At 42.0% G+C, this 14,621-nt stretch overlaps 1 protein-coding gene across 6 annotated transcripts in view; it reads right to left on the bottom strand.

The window, feature by feature from the left end:
- Positions 1 to 14,621, bottom strand: part of HECW1 (HECT, C2 and WW domain containing E3 ubiquitin protein ligase 1) — a 460,030-nt gene that overhangs the window by 230,035 nt on the left and 215,374 nt on the right. For all 6 annotated transcript variants that reach the window (XM_032874976.1, XM_032874979.1, XM_032874977.1 and 3 more), the window contains one exon: positions 12,040 to 12,147. In XM_032874976.1, the coding sequence (XP_032730867.1) occupies positions 12,040 to 12,147 (108 nt within the window). The remainder of the gene's footprint in view (positions 1 to 12,039; positions 12,148 to 14,621) is intronic.

Here is a 14,621-nt window from a genome sequence, read left to right as displayed (position 1 = left end):
AAGGGAAGAAGAGCACCGTGAGTGCGAGCTACAATTGGGAGGAGGTAAATGGAGAAGTTTAGGTGGGAGGAAAACTGGAGGAATTGTGTGGTGAAAGAGGAAAATTAATTTCAGGAGTGTTGCTGTGAACTGTAAACCCTTTTCTCAAACTTTAACAAATATAAGAACATCAGCGATATTGAAATTACTTTGATTGTTGTAGAGAGCAACTTTGACCAGGACGTCCCTTTGGGATAGCATTAAACTGGATGAACAATGGGGTTGTCATGGTGTCCCAGGAATTATATAATAAATATAAAATGACATTATAATAGGAGTGTCCAGTGTCTTGCAAATATGTGTATGGATGGCTCCATACACATGAATGTCTATGGATGGCCATCCTTGTTCCTCACAAAACAAACAAACAACAATCAAAAAAAAAAAAAACAACCTGTGAGGCCGTGTGAGTGCCATGTGAGTGTTTAGTCTTCCCAAGTAGACTTGAGATTTCCTGAAGGCTCAGAGCCTATGACTCAAATGTTTACCACACTACAAATGGAGACATCTCCTTGGAATTAACAAATCGGTGACTGAAAATGGCGGCCAACAGTGTCGTTCTTCGCCACACCAGTGCTAACCACAGAGCAGTCCTGGTGAAAGTAGGCCCAGGTTCAAATAGAAGGCTGCAACAATGTGTCACCTGAACCATCTGGGTTGCCAACCTGACAGGATCCCTGTGTGCAATCACAGATCTGGGTGGCCTCCCAGCTCCAGCAGGGCTAGTCCTTGCTCTTGCTGCATTGCCGGAGAGGAGGAAGCATGTGCCAGAAATGCCAATGAGGGGAAGCCAGCTAGTTCTCCTGGAGCCTCGCTTTTCCTCCAGTGCCCTTCGGTCTTCAACTCTAGCTGCAAAGCATCTCCCACAGAAAACTCCCCAAACAAAGCTATTCAGTTCACAGTCATCACCAGGACACCCACTTATCCATTCTCTGAGGAGAAATGCCACGTGGAGTGTTGGCTGCTGATCAGACCCCTCTCAGAGAGCCACCGCCACCCCTAATTCAGAGTCTTCTACTCAGAGAGCAGACGGGGCTAGACCAGACACATCGGGCACTCTCCGCGTGACTCAATTCATCTTCACGGGGCTGCCATCTCAGTGTGAGGCAATAACTTCATTTTATAGATGAAGAAACAAGAAGAGGCCACACCAGGGGCGATGTCGAGCCCACATACCTCTCGCTTGGAAGCCCCTTGCCCAAATGTGGACCGAAAGGCAAAACCTGACTCCCTCCCACCTGTGTGAAGTTCGCCTCATGACACTCAGTGGGCGTCATTTCAAAACTTACAGCAGGACAAGTGCTTAGATTTGCTGTTAAGTATAATCAGGGGTCGCTGTGTGTTTTTTAACTTTGGGATGATGGATGGAAAAGGACTGGAAATGTGCTGATGTTTGAGGGCCGTTCTTCCAACAAACGCTGGGTGGGAGAATCAGCACAAGCAGGAATCAGCGTGTGACTCTGGAAGTGAGAGCAGAGATGGGAAAAGGCTGACTGTGCCAGTGTGAACGTAGGACAGCACCAGTCACCTGAGCAGGGGCAGGAAACCAAGATGGGGAAGAGCAGTCAGACGGGACTGCGAGTTTCTGGTTTACACCCAGACAGCTGTGAGAAGGCCATGCTCACGACTGTGATAACATGACACAACCCAAGGTGGTCCCTCTGGGAGAGACTCTTCTGGCTGTCATCAGTGGCGGCTGAAAGCACACTTCCCTACTCTTCGTGCTACTGATGGGGAGCTATGATGAACAGGGAACTATCTGGAACAGATCTGGGACAGAGATCAAGAAAAAAGATGCCTTCTCTGTAGAATCATTGCTTCTGGGCAATGCAAGCCCCAATTCCGAAGGAGTTCTGATAGCAGCACACAGTCAGCAAGACCTGGCTGGGGTGACTCTTGAGGCTTGGGTCTGGCCTGCTCTAAGCCTGACTGCATATATTAAAAGATAGTCATGGGGATACAAAAATGATACAACATTGTAAGACTTTATCAGGATAAGGAAAGCTGAAACTTCACTAGTTCTTTCTTCTGTCAGTGTTAAAACTTGTATCTTGGGCACCTGGGTGGCTCAGTGGGTTGGGCCTCCACCTTAGGCTCGGATCATGGTCTCAGGGTCCTGGGATTGAGCCCCGTGTCAGGCTCTCTGCTTCGTAGGGAGCCTGCTTTCCCTTCACTCTCTCTGCCTGCTTCTCTGCCTACTTGTGATCTCTGTCAAATAAACAAACAAAATCTTAAAACACACACACACACACACACACACAAAACCTTGTATCTTGTTGCAGTTCTCAGATTATAGTAATTATTACTATAGTCAAAAGCAGCCCAGAAACATAGGTCAAGATGGCGGAGAAGTAGCAGGCTGACACTACTTCAGGTAGCAGGAGATCAGCTAGAGAGCTTATCTAACGATTGCAAACACCTACAAATCCAACGGGAGATCGAAGAGAAGAAGAACAGCAATTCTAGAAACAGAAAATCAACCACTTTCTGAAAGGTAGGACTGGCGGAGAAGTGAATCCAAAGCGACGGGAAGATAGACCGCGGGGGGAGGGGCCGGCTCCCGGCAAGCGGCGGAGCAACGGAGCACAAAATCAGGACTTTAAAAGTCTGTTCCGCTGAGGGACATCGCTCCAGAGGCTTAACTGGGGTGAAGTGCACGCGGGGTCAGCGTGGCCTCAGGTCCCGCAGGGTCACAGAAGGATCGGGGGTGTCTGAGTGTCGCAGAGCTTACAGGTATTAGAACAGGGAAGCCAGCTACAGACAGAGCCGAGGAGTGAGCTTTAAGCTCGGGTTTACCTTGAACCGGTCTCAGGCTTGGTCAGCTCGGAGCGCGGCCAGCGGCCAGGGTGACGGGAGCAATTGGGCGCTGTTCTCTGAGGGCGCACTGAGGAGTGGGGCCCCGGACTCTCGGCTCCTCCAGGCTGGAGACTGGGAGGCCGCCATCTTCGTTCCCGTCCTCCGGACTCTACGGAAAGCGCTCAGGGAACAAAAGCTCCCGAAAGCAAACCCGAGCGGATTACTCAGCCCGGCCCCTGGTAAGGGCGGTGCAACTCCGCCTGGGGCAAAGACACTTAGAATCACTACAACAGGCCCCTCCCCCAGAAGATCAACAAGAGACCCAGCCAGGACCTAGTTCACCTACCAAGGAGTGCACTTTCAATACCAAGGAGAGCAGCGGAATTCCAGAGGAGGAGAAAGCAAAGCACGGAACTCATGGCTTTCTCCCCATGATTCTTTAGCCTTGCAGTTAATTTAATTTTTTTTTCTTTTTCAATTTTTTTTCTCTTCTTCTGCTAATTTTTTTTAACTTTTACCCTTTTCTTTTTTAACGTTTTTTAACTAGTTTATCTAATATATATATATTTTTTTTCCTTTTTATATTTTTTCATTATTGGTTTTCTTTTTTTATTTGTTTCTTTTTTCTTTTTTCTTTTTCTTTTTTTTTCTTTTCTTTTTTTCTTTCTGAACCTCTTTATATGCCCTTCCCCCCCCCACCTCACGATTTGGGATCTCTTCTGATTTGGCTAAAGCATATTTTCCTGGGGTTGTTGCCACCCTTTTAGTATTTTACTTATTCCTTCATATACTCTTATCTGGACAAAATGACAAGGAGGAAAAATTCACCACAAAAAAAAGAACAAGAGGCAGTACCAAAGGCTAGGGACCTAATCAATACAGACATTGGTAATATCTAGAGTTCAGGATTGCCACTCCTGCTTTCATTCAGATCTAGAGTTCAGAATGACGATTCTCAAGGTTCTAGCCGGGATCGAAAAAGGCATGGAAGATATTAGAGAAACCCTCTCGGGAGATATAAAAGCCCTTTCTGGAGAAATAAAAGAACTAAAATCTAATCAAGTTGAAATAAAAAAAGCTATTAATGAGGTGCAATAAAAAATGGAGGCTCTCACCGCTAGGATAAATGAGGCAGAAGAAAGAATTAGCGATATAGAAGACCAAATGACAGAAAATAAAGAAGCTGAGCAAAAGAGGGACAAACAGCTCCTGGACCACGAGGGCAGAATTCGAGAGATAAGTGACACCATAAGACGAAACAACATTAGAATAATTGGGATTCCAGAAGAAGAAGAAAGAGAGAGGGGAGCAGAAGGTATATTGGAGAGAATTATTGGAGAGAATTTCCCCAATATGGAAAAGGAAACAAGCATCAAAATCCAGGAGGTGCAGAGAACCCCCCTCAAAATCAATAAGAATAGGTCCACACCCCGTCACCTAATAGTCAAATTTACAAGTCTTAGTGACAAAGAGAAAATCCTGAAAGCAGCCCAGGAAAAGAAGTCTGTAACATACAATGGTAAAAATATTAGATTGGCAGCAGACTTATCCACAGAGACCTGGCAGGCCAGAAAGAGCTGGCATGATATATTCAGAGTACTAAACGAGAAAAACATGCAGCCAAGAATACTATATCCAGCTAGGCTATCATTGAAAATAGAAGGAGAGATTAAAAGCTTCCAGGACAAACAAAAACTGAAAGAATTTGCAAACACCAAGCCAGCTCTACAGGAAATATTGAAAGGGGTCCTCTAAGCAAAGAGAGAGCCTAAAAGTAGTAGATCAGAAAGGAACAGAAACAATATACAATAACAGTCGCCTTACAGGCAATACAATGGCACTAAACTCATATCTCTCAATAGTTACCCTGAATGTAAATGGGCTAAATGCCCCAATCAAAAGACACAGGGTATCAGAATGGATAAAAAAACAAAACCCATCTATATGTTGCCTACAAGAAACTCATTTTAAACCCGAAGACACCTTCAGATTTAAAGTGAGGGGGTGGAAAAGAATTTACATGCTAATGGACATCAGAAGAAAGCAGGAGTGGCAATCCTTATATCAGATCAATTAGATTTTAAGCCAAAGACTATAATAAGAGATGAGGAAGGACACTATATCATACTCAAAGGATCTGTCCAACAAGAAGATCTAACAATTTTAAATATCTATGCCCCTACCGTGGGAGCAGCCAACTATATAAACCAATTAATAACAAAATCAAAGAAGCACATCAACAATAATACAATAATCGTAGGGGACTTTAACACTCCCCTCACTGAAATGGACAGATCATCCAAGCAAAAGATCAACAAGGAAATAAAGGCCTTAAATGACACACTGGACCAGATGGATATCACAGATATATTCACAACATTTCATCCCAAAGCAACAGAATACACATTCTTCTCTAGTGCACATGGAACATTCTCCAGAATAGATCACATCCTCGGTCCTAAATCAGGTCTCAACCGGTATCAAAAGATTGGGATCATTCCCTGCATATTTTCAGACCACAATGCTCTGAAGCTAGAACTCAATCACAAAAGGAAATTTGGAAAGAACCCAAATACATGGAGACTAAACAGCATCCTTCTAAAGAATGAATGGGTCAACCAGGAAATTAAAGAAGAATTGAAAAAATTCATGGAAACAAATGATAATGAAAAGACAACGGTTCAAAATCTGTGGGACACAACAAAGGCAGTCCTGAGAAGAAAATATATAGCGGTACAAGCCTTTCTCAAGAAACAAGAAAGGTCTCAGGTACACAACCTAACCCTGCACCTAAAGGAGCTGGAGAAAGAACAAGAAAGAAACCCTAAACCCAGCAGGAGAAGAGAAATCATAAAGATCAGAGCAGAAATCAATGAAATAGAAACCAAAAAAACAATAGAACAAATCAATGAAACTAGGAGCTGGTTCTTTGAAAGAATTAATAAGATTGATAAACCCCTGGCCAGACTTATCAAAAAGAAAAGAGAAAGGACCCAAATAAATAAAATCATGAATGAAAGAGGAGAGATCACAACTAACACCAAAGAAATACAGACAATCATAAGAACATATTATGAGCAACTCTATGCCAACCAATTTGACAATCTGGAAGAAATGGATGCATTCCTAGAGACATATAAACTACCACAACTGAACCAGGAAGAAATAGAAAGCCTGAACAGACCCATAACCAGTAAGGAGATTGAAACAGTCATCAAAAATCTCCAAACAAACAAAAGCCCAGGGCCAGACGGCTTCAAAAATCTCCAAACAAACAAAAGCCCAGGGCCAGACGGCTTCCTGGGGGAATTCTACCAAACATTTAAGGAAGAACTAATTCCTATTCTCCTGAAACTGTTCCAAAAAATAGAAATGGAAGGAAAACTTCCAAACTCATTTTATGAGGCCAGCATCACCTTGATCCCAAAACCGGACAAGGATCCCATCAAAAAAAGAGAACTACAGACCAATATCCTTGATGAACACAGATGCAAAAATTCTCACCAAAATACTAGCCAATAGAATTCAACAGTACATTAAAAGGATTATTCACCACGACCAAGTGGGATTTATTCCAGGGCTGCAAGGTTGGTTCAACATCTGCAAATCAATCAATGTGATACAACACATTAATAAAAGAAAGAACAAGAACCATATGATACTCTCCATAGATGCTGAAAAAGCATTTGACAAAGTACAGCATCCCTTCCTGATCAAAACTCTTCAAAGTGTAGGGATAGAGGGCACATACCTCAATATTATCAAAGCCATCTATGAAAAACCCATCGCAAATATCATTCTCAATGGAGAAAAACTGAAAGCATTGCCGCTAAGGTCAGGAACACAGCAGGGATGTCCGTTATCACCACTGCTATTCAACATAGTACTAGAAGTCCTAGCCTCAGCAATCAGACAACAAAAAGAAATTAAAGGCATCCAAATTGGCAAAGAAGAAGTCAAACTATCACTCTTCACAGATGATATGATACTATATGTGGAAAACCCAAAAGACTCCACTCCAAAACTGCTAGAACTGGTACAGGAATTCAGTAAAGTGTCAGGATATAAAATCAATGCACAGAAATCAGTTGCATTTCTCTACACCAACAATAAGACAGAAGAAAGAGAAATTAAGGAGTCAATCCCATTTACAATTGCACCCAAAACTATAAGATACCTAGGAATAAACCTAACCAAAGAGACTAAGAATCTATACGCAGAAAACTATAAAGTACTCATGAAAGAAATTGAGGAAGACACAAAGAAATGGAAAAATGTTCCATGCTCCTGGATTGGAAGAATAAATATTGTGAAAATGTCTATGCTACCTAAAGCAATCTACACATTTAATGCAATTCCTATCAAAGTACCATCCATTTTTTTCAAAGAAATGGAACAAATAATCCTAAAATTTATATGGAACCAGAAAAGACCTCGAATAGCCAAAGGAATATTGAAAAAGAAAGCCAAAGTTGGTGGCATCACATTCCAGACTTCAAGCTCTACTACAAAGCTGTCATCATCAAGACAGCATGGTACTGGCACAAAAACAGACACATAGATCAATGGAACAGAATAGAGAGCCCAGAAATAGACCCTCAATTCTATGGTCAACTAATCTTCGACAAAGCAGGAAAGAATATCCAATGGAAAAAAGACAGCCTCTTCAATAAATGGTGTTGGGAAAATTGGACAGCCACATGCAGAAAAATGAAATTGTATCATTTCCTTACACCACACATGAAAATAGACTCAAAATGGATGAAGGACCTCAATGTGAGAAAGGAATCCATCAGAATCCTTGAGGAGAACACAGGCAGCAACCTCTTCGACCTCAGCCGCAGCAACATCTTCCTAGGAACATCGCCAAAGGCAAGGGAAGCAAGGGCAAAAATGAACTATTGGGATTTTATCAAGATCAAAAGCTTTTGCACAGCAAAGGAAACAGTTCACAAAACCAAAAGACAACTGACAGAATGGGAGAAGATATTTGCAAACTACATATCAGATAAAGGGCTAGTGTCCAGAATCTATAAAGAACTTAGCAAACTCAACACCCAAAGAACAAATAATCCAATCAAGAAATGGGCAGAAGACATGAACAGACATTTCTGCAAAGAAGACATCCAGATGGCCCACAGACACATGAAAAAGTGTTCCATATCACTCGGCATCAGGGAAATACAAATCAAAACCACAATGAGATACCACCTCACACCAGTCAGAATGGCTAAAATGAACAAGTCAGGAAATGACAGATGCTGGCGAGGATGCGGAGAAAGGGGAACCCTCCTACACTGTTGGTGGGAATGCAAGCTGGTGCAACCACTCTGGAAAACAGCATGGAGGTTCCTCAAAATGTTGAAAATAGAACTACCCTATGACCCAGCAATTGCACTGCTGGGTATTTACCCCAAAGATACAAACGTAGTGATCCGAAGGGGCACATGCACCCGAATGTTTATAGCAGCAATGTCTACAATAGCCAAACTATGGAAAGAACCTAGATGTCCATCAACAGACGAATGGATAAAGAAGATGTGGTATATATACACAATGGAATACTATGCAGCCATCAAAAGAAATGAAATCTTGCCATTTGCGACGACGTGGATGGAACTAGAGGGTATCATGCTTAGCGAAATAAGTCAATCGGAGAAAGACAACTATCATATGATCTCCCTGATATGAGGGAGAGGAGATGCAACATGGGGGGTTAAGGGGGTAGGAGAAGAGTAAATGAAGCAAGATGGGATTGGGAGGGATATAAACCATAAGTGACTCTTAATCTCAGAGGGTTGCTGGGGGGAGGGGGGTTGGGGGGGGATGGGGTTATTATGGACATTGGGGAGGGTATGTGCTATGATGAGTGTGGGGAAGTGTGTAAACCTGGCGATTCATAGACCTGTACCCCTGGGGGAAAAAATATATGTTTATAAAAATTAAAATTAAAAAAAAAATTAAACATAAAAAAAAAAAAAAGCAGCCCACTAGGGGAAAAATATGCCAGAGAAAATGAAACCTTTCTTTTGTGTTTTATCATGCATGTAACTCCTTGAAGAGTGCAGGAAATGCTTGTTTTGAATGGTCCTCATTTAGTAGTACTTTCAAAATCTGATTTAGTCAGACCTTAAGAAAAATTATATAAATCAATAGCAATTTCCTAATTCTAAATTGAATCATGACTCCAAAGAAATGTACTATTAGAACATTACAGATCCCAGGTAATCTGCGATATATCTCTACTCCTAGAAAAGGACAAAAATAAAAACAGAAAATAAAAATAAAATAAAAACCTCATCTATTATTTTAATTTAATCCTCAAATAAAAAGAATGGTCTTCTGTCCTATTTCAACATTTAAAATCTGGCCCATGTGCTGTTTGTAGAATAGATTTTAATTTTAAGATGGTATAATTTACCAATTAGATTAATGCATTTAGTACTATTTAGAGACTATAGGAGTCTGATTTTTATTAATATCAAAAACTTGTGTAACATTCCGGGTAATGGCCTGGCTTCTGCATTTTTATTATAGCAAGAGGACCTCTGATGCTTTTATTGCATTAAGGAAAGATAGCCATATCAGAACATTTTGTACATTCAAACCCTTCCTATTTGTTAACCTGGCACTTTTCCAATACATTTTGAAAATATCAATTATTTCACATTAAAAATATGAATTCACATAGCATATTATATACAGTTTTAATGTACTCAGACTCCTAAAGCTATTATCCATTACCGCGTTTTAATTTACTTGATTTATAGGTGTGCCCAGAGTTAAGATTCTCATCATTTGCAAACTCAATTAAGTTTTTTCTTGATAAATTTTTCGTTTTTGACACATTAGATTACATTTGTACAGAATAATACATTCTCCGTACATTGAACACAGCTTTGATGTATTTGCAACCACCTTCTCAATTTCACTTTCATCCACTTGAGATAGTTCTAGTCCAGCAGGTGCACTGCCCAGCGAGACCTTCTCAAGTTTGCACCAAGACGTTTGCAAAATGTCATTTTTCTGACGTGTTCCATTTTTAGTTATTTTTGAATATGACCTGGCAAGCCATTTGTTTATTCTAGGACGTTGCTACTTAACCGAGTTTGAATACACTTTTACTCAATTATGACAGTATTTTGTGTAATTTACAGAGCTGGCTTTATGTTATAGTATCTCTCTAGTGGCACTTTAAGTGTCTCTTCATCCTCCTGATGAAGACAATTATATTAAATGGTTTGCTATTTGAAATGAAAGAACAGCACTATTGCTAGATTAATTTATATACAACCCACTTTTTCACATTAGCTCATAAAATTTCACATTGTCCTTAAGTTATTTCCTTGTCTCTAAAAAAACATATACTTGTAGGATGTGCTCCTTCCTGCACCGTTTTGAGCTGATACTACATTTTGACCCTAAATGGCTTCTTTCTCAATTAGTTAGAACTCCAAAGAAGATAACAGGTGTACAGTAAAGACGGCCTCTCCATCCAACTTCCAACACAGACTAGAGAATACAGTCAGTTCTTGTGTCTAATATTCATTACTAATGCAAGTTTTTACCTTTTTTGTTCTTACCATTTGGGAAGTCACACTAGGGACTGCTAGCTGGAACCCATCGTTATCCCCAGATCAAGCCCATCTATGTCTTTCATGATCAATGATACTATTTGTGGGATGGGGAAGATACTGGCATGACTTGGGCAAAGGAGGGCATGCTGGGGAGGATGGAGAAGGGGGCTGAGGGAGGAGAGTGGGTCTTATTTGGTCTTGAAAGCAGGGCGGAGAAGTTTCAGTCCATGAAATCAGAAAACAGAGCCATGAGGCTTTTGGCCAGATGGTATCAGAGTTGAGTTCAAGGCATTTTGCCTGGTATTAACATGCAAAATGGATTAGGAGGAGGAAAGCTAGAGTCAGGGAGCTAAATATTAAGGAAAAGGAAGTCTCTTGTTGGGAACTTCATTATGACTAAACCAAAGTCAAGGGGCCAACCACATGTCATAAAATCATTTCACCTCTACAGCTGACAGTATCAAATCGCCCGTCTACACATTCTGCAGGTGCTAATGCAAAATAAGGGAGCATTTGTGTCATTTCTAGGAGGAGAGATGCCATAAGCTTCTAATGGACAGACACTAGACCTTTCATTTTCAAATCCCTCATCTTTGAAATATAGTAGGTCTTATAAAATGCTTACTGAGTGGATGAATGGAAATGAGAGTGAATAAAAATGGCAGCAAAACATAAGCATTGAAAGCATACAGTTTTTCTTGAACAACGAGTCCAATGATAACAGACAACTCTAGGTTCCTGGCCACATATGCTTTCCTCTGAGAACAGGAAGGTTGGAACAAGGGAGTATCTCATCATTGCCTTTCAGAAGAGTTACACTGCCTGAATCCCGGCTATGAACAAGAAGGTGCCAGAAAGGATTTGCACATTCAGCACTCTCCAGTACCCAAGTGGGAAGGGAAGGACTTGGAGATAAGGGTAAACTGTGCATTCCTTCAGCTGGTAAACATGAGGCCCACAAGGCTATTTCTTCATGCAATGGGAAATGCATCAATATGGGGACCTATGAGAAGAATCCTTCTTTCACTGTAAGAATGATTTTTTTCAAAGAAAGAAAGTTTCGGAAATATCTCAGTAAATACATGATGACAAGTTTATAAACCCAGAAATGTCAGTAAATCAGGAGTCAAGGAAACAGGTTGTTGGTAGTAATGGATCATCCGCGCGCTGGGGAACTGTGGCCAGATTCAAAGGTCAGGGCAGCACGAGGAACATCCCCAGCATGGTGGGGCCATGAGCAGGGAGCCTTGAAGAACCTGTCAAGCCAAAAACTGGATGATAAGATACAGCAGGGCAGCTACTGCAAGGTTAGCACCGGGAGGAGCCACAGCGGGAAAGTTAAGGGATTTAAGGGATTTAAGCCAAAAGGTCTTGAATGCAGAGGCCTATGAATGACTATGAGCCAAACTTCTCTTTGAAATGAAAAGGAACGGCCCCCTGGGCTGGTCTGGATGGCTGTTGCCCAACTAACCCAGAGCTTACTTCTTCTTATTTTTAAGCACTTCATAAACCTATGGCTCTCTTACATGGCACATTTCTAAGGGGAGGCAATGCAATGAACAACAACAACAAAAACGCAGCTGAACTCTCCTTTATCCTGAGCAACAAGAATAGCAAAAGTACTTACGTTCCACAAAGTAAGAGCTGGCATCAATCTTCCAGATGATCTGGCCCCGATGAGAACCATTGACTCCACGGTTTTTATAGTCCAGAAAGTTTTCTGACAAGACCTCATCTAAATGAATAGCAGAACAGAGAAATATATTAGCTTACAGCCTATTTAGAACAAAGAAAGAAAAAGAGCAAAGGATATTAAGGCCGAAGTACTTTTTCGGCCAACTCAGCCGAAGAAAAAGTACCTGGAATCAGAATCAGAATGCTGGAAATATCCTCAGATACTCTCTGAACCAACCCCTTTATAATGCAAGACTCCTCCCCACTCTGCGATACTCCTAAGCTCATCTAGCTGGTTCGTGAACACTTCCCAGAACACAAAATGATTGCTCCTGTGGCGATCCATTTCACTTTTGAACAGCCCTTCCATGTGTGAAATCTGAGTGTGAAAATCTCCCTAAAACTTTCAGTAGCTGGTCTCTATGGGAGTCTGTGAATGAGCCACAAGGAAAACATCCAATCACACTTCCTATTGGGTCCCAATCATCACAGGCTCCAACCAATAGCATTTCTTCTCCAGCCTGAATACTATCATCCTGTAATACCTGGGACTTGTCCATGGATGTGTCCATCCATCCTTCACGCACTCATACATTCATCTATTCATTCAACAGATACTTATTGAGCTCCAACCGTCTGTCATGCTGGGGAATATGCAGGAGCCACAGTTGGGCAAAACCAAGATGGTCCTTTTTGAACTAAAGTTTACAAGCAACTGAGGATACAGACTTGAAACACCAAGTAGAGAAATAAAGGTATTATTACAATCTGTGATGGGGGATAGGAAGGAAAAGATCAGGGTGCTCTGATGGGAAATTTCAAGGAGGGAGGAGGGAGGAGGGAGGCCAGCAGGGGTTCAGGGAAGTACTGAGGGGTAAAGAAGCCACAAGGGCAGAGATGAAGGTGGATGTGTGGAGGGCAAAGAGAGAGGTCCTGATGTGGTGTCCCGGGCTCAAGCTCAGGGAGAGCCTCCTGCCTGGTAGCACTGAGAGGAGCTTGTGGGGAGACGATGTACTTTTTCTTTCCTGCTATTTTTCTGCTCAGTACAGTGCAACAGTCAATACCCTTCCTACAGCCGGTGTCCAGAGAGGAACACAGCATTCCTGGAGAGGACAGATCTCTGAAGACCCGGCTGACTTCCTCCTCTCTGGCTCTAGACCTCATGTTTTCGGTGCAGACTAAGACAGAGATATGAATTTTACTTTGATCATCCGTGGTGCCCTTGGCGGTTTCCTCTTCACCAGAATGTAACCACTTAAGCTGGATGGATCTGAGGCTGTGGGGAAACCGTACTTGAGAATCCAAATCGACCACAGTGATGGGAGGAAAAGAGGAACTCAGGGGCTCCTCTACAGAAAGCAGCTAGGTCATGGTTATCCTTTTTGCAACTAGGATATCCTGACGTTCACATCCTGTATCTGAATGGACTGAAGAACAGGCTAGAATGATGGCAGGGCTTGTAGCTGAAGGACCCAGCTCTCAAGGCCCTTTGTGCCATGTACCAATGGCATCATCTGCAAAGTTGGGGGGGACGGGGCGGTGGAATCCTAATAACTAGGACCTCCTAGTGGAGGATTAAATGAGATAGCTGGTCAATGTGCTTGTGACCTGCCATGCTGATTGCACATTTTGGCTATCTCTTCTTTGGCAAAGATGATTGGGCAAAGCAACACTACCTCTGCTTCATTAATAACAAGAACTCTTTGTATCCCTCGGGAAAATCACTTGGTTGCAACATTTGCCAGTCTTGATATTCACAGTGTGTGCTCACATCCCTGGTTAGGTTACTAAGATGATTGCATAATTTGTCTTTTAGAGTAATTGCCTCCTTTCTGCAAAAAAAGTTGTAATATTTTCCTAGCTCCCTGGGTCTTCAGTACAGATATAACGAGTCTCACATCCAGATAGAGATTTGTCTCATTATGGCAATTCTCTAAGGAGAGGTATTTACTTGAATCTATCCACTCTGATCACCAGAATATTCATTTTAACAGTTACAAACAGATGTCCACGTAACTAATACCTAGAAGGGAGGTGTTCATTCATGCATTAGTCGATGGTGTAAGATTTCCTCCTCTTCAGGCAACATTCTAAACTGTGGGGACATACTGGCAAGTAAGATATGGTCTATGTTCCCAGAAAGTTTCTAACAGATTTGGGGATTTATTCAAGAAAACAGACAATGTCACTTGATTATAGTAAGTATAAGAATGGGTTAAATATCAAGAAAGCCCAGGGCCACAAATGAGAAAAGGATGGGCTGAGTAGGGGGGAAGAATCAGAAAAGACTGAACTAGGATGGCAAAATAAAGAGAACAAGATCCATGTGGTTGTACAGGTTTAAACACGACACATTTGAGAGGGAGACAAACCAAAAGAGACTCTTAATGTCACAAAACAAACTGAGGGTGGCCAGGGAGAGGGGTATAGGGAGAGGGTGGTGGGGTTATGGACATTGGGGAGGGTATGTGCTATGGTGAGTGCTGTGAAGTGTGTAAACCTAGCAATTCACAGACCTGTACCCCTGGGGCTAAT

This window comes from Lontra canadensis, unplaced genomic scaffold (genome assembly GCF_010015895.1).
Source record: "Lontra canadensis isolate GAN:19392208 unplaced genomic scaffold, GSC_riverotter_1.0 scaffold54, whole genome shotgun sequence".
NCBI classification, from domain to species: Eukaryota; Metazoa; Chordata; class Mammalia; order Carnivora; family Mustelidae; genus Lontra; species Lontra canadensis.
The sequence above is the reverse complement of the archived record's forward strand: the minus strand, read 5'-3'. Positions and strand labels throughout refer to the sequence as shown.